General features: G+C 48.4%; 1 protein-coding gene across 1 annotated transcript; it reads left to right on the forward strand.

Annotated features, from left to right (window-relative positions):
* The first annotated feature begins 6,675 nt into the window (after positions 1-6,675).
* LOC101828491 (androgen-binding protein homolog) lies at positions 6,676-8,580 on the forward strand. The gene is made up of 3 exons (XM_040735483.1): positions 6,676-6,750; positions 7,218-7,399; positions 8,358-8,580. Exons 1-3 carry the CDS (start codon positions 6,690-6,692, stop codon positions 8,460-8,462), a joined length of 348 nt encoding a protein of 115 aa, XP_040591417.1. The 5' UTR covers positions 6,676-6,689; the 3' UTR covers positions 8,463-8,580.
* The last annotated feature ends 559 nt before the right edge of the window (positions 8,581-9,139 follow it).

The following is a 9,139-nucleotide window of genomic DNA, read 5'->3' on the forward strand; positions in this document are numbered from 1 at the left end:
GGCATGTGGTGGTATGTGTACATATGTGTGTAGTGTGTGTAATATGTATTTGTTTGTATTGTGTGTGTGTGTGTGTGTGGTGCATGCTTAGTATTTGGATGTGTAGCATACTTTTGTGTATGATGTGTTTGTTTGTACAGTATTATTGTGCTGTGTCATGTGTGTGTGTGTGTGTGTGTAGTACTTGTGTTGTTTGGGTGGTGTGTTTGTGGTCCCTGTGCATGCTATGTGTGGTATTTTCATGTATGTATCTGCATGTTTTTGTGCTCAGTGAGTGATATGTATGTGTATGTAGCATATGTATGTAACTGTGGCATATGTGAGTTGTGGTGTGTGTGTGTCATGTTGTTTATACATGTGTGCTGTATGTGTAACATGTGTTTGTGTGGTATGTGTATGAGTGGTATGTGTGTAGCATATAGTATGTGACATGTACGTTTTTGTGGGTATGTTGTGTGTGTGTCTGCATGTGTATGGTGTGAGCATTGTTAGAATACATTAACAGATGCCTGATGTGGTGTCAAATGCTTTCAATCTGAACACTCCGAAGACAGGTGCAGGAGGATCACTATGAGCTTGGGGTCATCCTGGTCCACACATGGACTTGCAGGTCAGTTAGAATCACACAGTGAGACCCTGATGATATCCCAGAGTGTGTTCTTTAAGGTCATACTGCAAGTGCCTCAGACTCATTTCCTCTTAACTAAGCAAACATATGTCAGTGCAGAGCATCAGACAACTAATTGGCCTCTGTCTGACTCTGTCTTGCTGCTCCAGTTGCCTTGTCCCTCAGAAAGCCAGCATGACTGGCTTGGGGACACCACTGGCCATTTTGAAGACTTCACAGGTACCTCACCAAAACAACAGGACAATCTGAGCTGCCTTCAAAACGCACAGCCTCATTAAGGCTGTTTCAGAGTGTCTAGCAGAGTTTTGCTATCACACAATTCTACTTGACCCTTCAACCATTTCTACCCTGGTCAGAGGGGAAGCAGTCCCCCCCTCCCCCGTCTCTCCGTGGCCTAGCAGAGGGGGTGCTGGGAGGCGGCTGTGTAGGCTGCAGTGCCCCTGCTATGGAGGAGGGCTGTCAGGTCATTCACTGGTCTGGAAAAGACTCCCACTCTCTCTCCTGGGACTGACATGTTAAGCCTCATGAAAGGTTCTGTTGAGGCATCTTTTTATGGCCGTAATTTAAGGACAGTGATGGAGAAGGAGGCAGCAGACAGTGCAGCAAAGTCTGAGGCAGGGGAGTGACAGCTGAGTGGTCAGCAAGCAAGTGACTGGATGTGTGGTAGCTGAAGCATCTGACAGGGGACGGGACAGGAAAAGGAAGAGTCACAGAAAGAGAGCAGAGTAGTGCCTGAGGAAGGACAGAAGGGTTCACTCCAGAGGATGGAAACATCAGGCCCTGCTTCCCAGAATATGTCCGGGGATCTGTGGTGTCTTTAGACACAAGAGCCTCACCAGGGCCAAGAGCCACAGCACTGTTAAGTGCAAGGAGGTCCTCCTTCCTAACCACAGGGTTCTAGGTCTATGCTAGTGTGAGGCCTGCTCACCTAGGGCACCACCTGCTGCTGCTCCCACCAGCTGTGCTTCTGTCCACTGCCGTGACACATGGAGGGCAATGGAGCAGCCCAAGCCAGCAGCTGGAGACTTCCCCTCCCCCACACACAGTTTCTATCTTCTGAGCAAAGAGATCCCAGACAGCTATCCTGGGACTCACCTACCTCAGGCCCCCACAGTGGACTCCGCAGCTCTCCTGACCACTCTGTGTCCCCTGAAACTAGAACTTATCATCTACCTGGTCTGTCTGTCACTGGAGCATCTCTGTATGGGGTAGGACACCATTTCCCGTAAGCATGACCACTTTGAGAACCAGGGTCTCCCAATGCTATGCTCTGACTGGCTGGTGTGCTCCCAGTCACCCGGCTGTGAGATCTGATGCTCAGATTCTTCCAGAACCATATCAGAGGGACAGACATCTGTGGTTTCAACTCGGCTAGGACACCTTGGGCCTTGGTCCCCAGTGCGGCAGTTCTGTCAGGCAGTTGTGGTGGTGGCTGTAACCAGGTGGATCCCCTGCTCTAGGACTGACTTTCACCACCTCCCCACAATGCACCATGAGTTCACACAGTGCAAGCAGTGCCTAGATGTGGCTGCTCTATCTGGGACTGTCAAGACTCCTGCCATGAACCAAGTTAACTTCTCTCCCAAATACAGCACCGAGTCTGGGGAGTTTGGTCACAGCAATGGAACACAGATTGCAACACCACAGTGCACGGGTCCCTGTGCATGAGAACATGCCTGGCCTCCACCACAGCACTGGGCTATGAACCCAGTCCCTGCATCCCCAGCAACTCTTACTGTGGATGATTTTGTGTCCCTTAGATATCCAATGACTCAGGAGAACAAGGCATGTGGCACGCTATCCCTGGGACACCACATAGGAGGTCTCCACAGTGGCCATTAGACATATTGGAGGGCTAGCTTGCATCTCTCAAGTCTCTAAACAAGACCTTTGTGAAACATGAAACAACAGTATCTTCCCGGATGACCCAGGCTGGCCTCAAACTTTCAACGCCACTATCCACACCTCCCTGTTCACCTTATATAAGTGCTTTTGTTAGTTGGCTGATAATAATTTTTCAAAGTAAAGACTATAAGTGTTTGGTACGTCAGAACTAATTAGTTTGTTGTTAAAGGCATTGAATGTCGCTTTCTATCCATCAGATTAAGTTATTGCCAAAACTTAGAGAGAACTTAATCTTTTGACTTACTGCATGCCTGAGCCAAACAGGATATGAATCCTGTAACTGTTTAGGGCAAGAGGTGCCAAGTACTAATATCTACTCATGAGCTGTCCACTATGTCCTCCAGGCCTTGTTTTGATGACCTTGTAAGTTCTCAGGGCTGCTCCGGCCCAGGTAGACATTTGCAGTCCTTGGAAGTACTAGGAATGGAGACATGGGCATACTGTGGCTAAGAAGTGTCTACTGGTGGGTGACACCTGCAGCAATCTGCTAGTTCATCAGAACTGACATTCGACTGTTTGGAGATCTCACAGAGGTTTAGTGCCTAATCCTGCATGACAGAGGACAGATGACACCTGCACCTTTCCCCACTGACTGGAAATTCTCACTTGAACCATTAACATTCTGTGACCAGATATTTCTATTCTTTCCGATTCCCTCATATTTTCCTGTGTGTGTGTGTGTGTGTGTGTGTGTGTGTTCCCCTGTGCATGTGCCCATTCGATATTGTATGTGTGTTTGTGTTTGCAATTGCCCATATGTTGGTTATACAGTGCCTACTTACTACCTTTATGTCAACTTGACAAAGGCTAAAGTCATAAGAAAGAGGTAACCTCAACGAAGAGAAACATGGTTTGTATGAGTAGAGGTGGCACACTCCTTTAATCGCAACACTCTGGAATCCCTGGTTGGTGTATATCCGATTTTGAGGCTAGCCAGATCTACAGAGAGTTCCAAAAGATTTAGGGTTACACTACAAATCCTGTCTGGAAAATCCAAAAGAAACACATTTAATAAAGAGAAAACAAAATAAGAAAATGCCTCCACAACTTAGGACTGTAGGCAAGTCTGTTAGGCATATTCTGTCTCTCTCTGGCTTCTCTGAAGACAGAGTTTCCTGTGAAGCACTGACTGTCTTGGAAGTCACTCTGTAGACCCAGCTAACCAAACACTCAGAGATCCACCTGTCTGTACCTCTCAAGTGCTGGGATTAAAGGAATCCAGCAACAATCATTAGCCAGGCATTTTTACTAGTGATCAATGTGGGATGGCTAAGCCCGTTGCAGTTGATGCCATCTCCTGGCTGGTGGTCCTGGGTTGTATATGGTACCAGGTTGAACAAGCCCTGGGAAAGAAACCAGTAGCAGAATCCTCCATGGCCTCTGCATCTGCTCCTGCCTCCAGGCTCCTGCTCTGCCTGAGTTCCTGTCCTGACTTTCGCTATGAATGCACAAGCCAATTAAACATTTCCTTGTCAGTTTGCTTTTGGTGAAGGAATTTCTCACATGAATAGTAATCTTTTTTTCACTTATGGATTTATTTTTGTTTTTTGCAGACAGGATTTCCTTGAATCACAACTGTCCTGGAAATCACTTTGGATACCAGGCTGGTCTGGAACTCACAGAGTTCCACCTGCCTCTGCATCCTGAGTACTGGGATTACAGGTGTGGACCACCTCGCCTGTCTGAGCAATAGAAATCTTAACTGAGACACATGGCATACATGTGTGCACACACATGGCAGCCAGAGATGGACAATCAAGTGATTCAGTTGCTCTCACCATATAAAAGTATATGTGGGTGTGTGTTTATGTGTGTGCTTGTACATGTGCACATACATACATATTGTATATGCAGATTTCTGCTTTGTGAAAAGGTTTTATTTGTTTTGTTTTCTGTGCATGGAGATTTTGCCTGCATGAAAGTCTTACACACTGTGTGTGCAGGGCCTGTGGTCCCCAGAGGAGGGTGTTGGATCCTCGGGAATTGGAGTTACAGGAGGTTGTTAGCTGCCCCATGGGTGGTCAGTCCTCTTAACAGCTGACCTCCTTATATTTTAGAGACAGGGTCTCTTCCTGATCCTGGACTTGCTGACATGGTTAGGCTGATTGGCCAGTGATCCCCAGGGGTGGACTCCCTAGTGCTGGAATTATAAGGAGCACCACTGTGCCTGGCTTTCCTCATGGGCCTGGGGACTGAAACTCAGGTATTCAAGCTTACCCAGCAAGTATTTTCCTAACTGGGGTAGTCCCGGGCCACCTTCCTTTTTCCTTTGCACACATGAAGCTCAAACTGAAGGATCGAAGGAAGTAAACTCCCCTCCTGAGAGGAGAGGAGCATATGTAAGTACTCATGATTTCTTCTGTAAGAACAGTGTCTTTCATTCCTATTTATGTTTCTGCTCATCCAGCCATTCACACCAACATACCATATATCAATATCTTGTTATTTGTTATTGAAATTATTTTATATTTGACAATTAAGAGCTTGTTTGGACTCTCTTGTGTTTCCACATACTCTGTGTGTGTGTGTGTGTGTGTGTGTGTGTGTGTGTGTGTGTGAACATGATAGGAGAACTAGGAGAAGCCAGTTCTATTCTTCTATCCTGTGACTTCTGGGATTTGAACTCAGGTCATCATGCTTAGTGGCAACACCTTTAATCACTATCTCCATAGCCTTCCATACTTCTTTTTGAGACAAGTTCTCTTATTGAACCTGGAGCTCCCATGGTATTTTGGTGGATGCCACAACACTCATGTCCTTACAGGGGTCCTGGGGATCTGAACTCAGGTCTTTATGCTTCCATATTGAGCACTGAACCCACTGAGTCATCTCCTTAGACACCCCCATTTTTCTGTGTGATGCAGTGGATTAACCTCAGTACTGTGCACATGCTAAAATCACTCCTCTAAGGCATTAGCAAACCAGTACAGAAACCAGAGCAGGAGTGGCTGCTGACACTCTGAAGGGATGCAGTCCATCTCAGTAGGGGTGGACCACATTGACAATCAGGAAGTAGAGAGGCATGAATGCCCAGCCTGCTTTCTGCTTTCCAGTCCACAGAGACCCTAGTCCACGCTGCCCACGTAAAGTCAGACTGCCTGCATCAACTGACCCAGCCTAAAAACTTCACACTGACAGAGCTTTGTTTCCATGAGGATTGAAATCCAGTCAGGATGGCCATCAAGATTAGCCATCACACACTCCACGTGGCCTTCAGGAAACACAACCCAAGTTGACAACCTCATTTGTGAGGGAAGTAGGTTGATTTGAAATTGACACCATCCACACACACCACTGCCCATGGACAAAGGAGAATTCATGTGCAGTGACAAATCCCTCCAAATGGCCAGTACTCTGTGAATACTTAGCGACCTGCTTCCTGGTAAGGGGGAGAGAGACGAGAGCAGGACAACATGAATGAGCTGCTGAGGCAGGGAGGGGGACACTGCAGCATGATGCAGTTGGTGGGACAAAAACATCCAATGCACGGAAGAGAACCACATGACCTAACACACTGGGACTACCCTGGCTGGCAGTCACTAAAAGCCCCAGATGGTGCCCCCTGTCCTGAGAGGTTGACTCCACAGGCGACAGCAGCTAAGATGATATGATGTCCGTGGAACACAGTATATTCCCAGATGTGCACACATCTGCATAGGTGTTGATCTCAGTGAAAAGCAGTGTTGTGGGATGTTGGCTCCCTACAGTGACAGAAATCCTCCTTGACCTCCATGGTTTCCACGTCCAAACTGAAGAGAACATGCTTGCAGCCAGGAGAGGCGATGAGTGTGACCGGGAAGCAAAAGTGACAGCTCAGGCAGGACAACACAGTACTTGACTCTGCATGTGGTTGCTTGGAAAGGTCAGTCCTAACGTCTTCTGGCAAAGATACAACCACTTCTATCCAGAAGCTGATGACATTAGGATGTCTCCGGCCATTTGTTCTTCATACTGGGAAGGGCTCCTATGCTCACTCCCCCGTGCAAGAGGGACAGGAATCCACAGGTGCCAGGCTCTTGCCCAAAGGCATTTGGAACTCTGCCGGGAGGCAGGGTTGGGCTTGGGTGGGATGGGGTGGGTGGGACTGGGCTCAGGGAGACAGCAGCTTATAACGCAGGAAGATCTCCTCTGAGAAGAGCATTTAGCACTCTGCACCATGAAGGGGACCCTGCTTCTGCTGGCCTTGCTGGTGACCGGGGAGCTGGGCTTCCAGACAAGTGAGAACGGGGACAGACAGCCTTTCTTCTCCTTGCTAACCCCATCTCATTTCCGAATAGATCTCCAAGCAGTGCCGGGACACAGATCTAAGGGGTCCCTGGGAGATCACCAGCCAGGACACCTGCCCAAGTCCCTTGACTTACTTCACTGGACTGAGACAGTTGGGGTTGGTGGGATGGGGAGCAGGGGTATGTGGTGATGACCTGTCCTTATTTGCATGCACAGTTGAAGCTGGGTCATGGGTAGGATTTACGTGAAGCACAGATATGCAGGCTGGCACACTCATTTATCCCCTTCTACTGAGAGTGTGTGTCTATGGAATCTGTCTGCTGTATCTGGGAACCAGCAGCCTCAGGAAGGCAGGACTTTGAAGGTCAGTTAAGACATTTGTAGATGTGGCAAGACACCCTGAATGTCTGCTTCTGTAGCCTGGGGCTCCCTTAAAGATGGCTTTCTGTGTTTGCAGCTGAAGCATGCATCCCTTTCTATGAAGCCTTTGGTGCAGTGGTCCTTGGAAACAAACAAGTATTGGACGTCGTCCTTAGCAAGTTTAATGCGACTGACAAGGAAAGGGAAGCATTTGAAAAAATTCAGGAATGCTACAATGATGGAGGATTGAAAAGCAAACTCCTGGATACGAGAGTTGTGGTAACTTCCCCCTAACCACACACCCCCATGCACACATGGTACAATGCTGTGTAAAGGTGATCATGAGAGTCAGGGAATGAACAACAGACACCCTAGTACGTGTCAATGCAGCATGCCAGTACACACCCAGCCTGTTCTCAGCTAGTTCTGCAAACACTCCCATGCTATGAGTAAACTCCGGTTCTGCACACACTAGGGCAGGCAGGGACACAGTAGATCTTTGCTCTGGCTGCTGCACAGGTAGGGCACCCTCAGCTGTGCTCTAAGATGTCTGAATTCTATCTACTGCCCAGTGTCACCTTCTCTGGATCCTCCCATGACTCTACTCCCCTGTCTCAGATGGAGCCCTCCTTCCCCTGGCATCCTCAGGGCCAGGACAGAATCTCCCTGCATGGCTTAGATTCCTCTCCACCCCCATTGAGTGTCTGCAGCTGCCCACCACAGCAGCTCCGTATTTCCTAGTTGTCTCGTTTTTAGGCAAAGCTGGATTATACAGATGTGTGTTTTGAATAGTGCATCACTCACGATGTTTGTACTTTAGTCTGAGTATCAGGTCCTGCAAAACCATAGCACTCTTCAAAAAGAGTTTCTTCTAACACACTCACACAAGGGATGTATAGCCCAATGTGCCGGACAGATGTCCTCAGGAACGGGACACCATCAAAACTAATACTCAGCCAACTTGTGTCCTCTCCACACTAGCCCCCATCATGCCTTCCAGCACCTTCTCCCCTTCATCCCTGCCTGGCTAGGGTGGCTTTTCAGACTTCTTCCTAGCATCTGTGGATGAGCTGCAGCTCCCTTGGGCAGAGTCTGCTGTGGAGACCTGAGTCACTGCAGGGAGTTTCCTTCACTGAGGACAAGGAGCAGTCTCATCGTGGGTGACTGGGGAGTCCTGGTGAAGCTCTACACCTTGCCTTTGACCACCTCCGCCTCTCTCTGTGCTTTTGTTTTCCAGTATGAAGTCACCGTCAACTCACCATGCAAGGAATACTATACTAAAGACACCATACTCAAAGTTGAGGACCTCCTTTTCCAAATTCAAAGACATATAATGGGGTGACTGATTTGCATGACATCTTGCAGCCCTGTCCTCTCTCCCTCCTGAAGTTGGAATCCAGACACCTGTCCCCTCCTTGTTCTGTCTGTCAAGCTCATTCTAATGAACACCTGCAACTCTGCTCTGGTCTTCATGTGTGTGTGCTGTGAAGGTGACATGTGACATCTTCAGAGGATGTGGGAGACAGTGACAGAAGTGACATGTGTGGGCACTCAGAGCAGGGATACCGGCACTGACTGGCCAGGTGAGCATGGGAAAGCCACTGCAGCTCTTTTGTTGTTCTGTAGCATTGAACTCACAGAGGTCTTCCCATCTCTGCCTCCCTAGTGCGGGAACTAAAGGCACTTCTCACCACCACACCTGTCTGACTGCAGCTTTGTGAGACTGTGAGACAGGAGCTGTCTTAGGGTAAATAGCACGTGAGCAGCCAGCGGGTTCAGGGTCTGACAGGACAGAAATGAGGAGCACAGCTGCTCACCTCACATGTCACAGGGCAGCTGGTCCCTTACACGTCAGTCCATAACAGTGCAGTGAGTCTGAAAATGACCCTGGTGTGCTTACCAGATTCTCTTCATCTGCTAGTTTCAGCCACCATTTGTCATAGCCTGGTCTACACAGAAAATTCCAGGACAGCCACGGTTACAGGGAAAGACCCTGCCACAGCAAGAAAACAACACTTA

The sequence above is a fragment of the Mesocricetus auratus genome, unplaced genomic scaffold (assembly GCF_017639785.1).
Source record: "Mesocricetus auratus isolate SY011 unplaced genomic scaffold, BCM_Maur_2.0 Super-Scaffold_100046, whole genome shotgun sequence".
NCBI classification, from domain to species: Eukaryota; Metazoa; Chordata; class Mammalia; order Rodentia; family Cricetidae; genus Mesocricetus; species Mesocricetus auratus.

Coding starts and splice junctions, on each gene's coding strand:
- LOC101828491 (XM_040735483.1), top strand. CDS start 6,690: ATGAAGGGGACCCTGCTTCTGCTGGCCTTGCTGGTGACCGGGGAGCTG. Junction 6,751..7,217: donor GGAGCTGGGCTTCCAGACAA/GTGAGAACGGGG, acceptor CTGTGTTTGCAG/CTGAAGCATGCATCCCTTTC. Junction 7,400..8,357: donor TCCTGGATACGAGAGTTGTG/GTAACTTCCCCC, acceptor TTTGTTTTCCAG/TATGAAGTCACCGTCAACTC.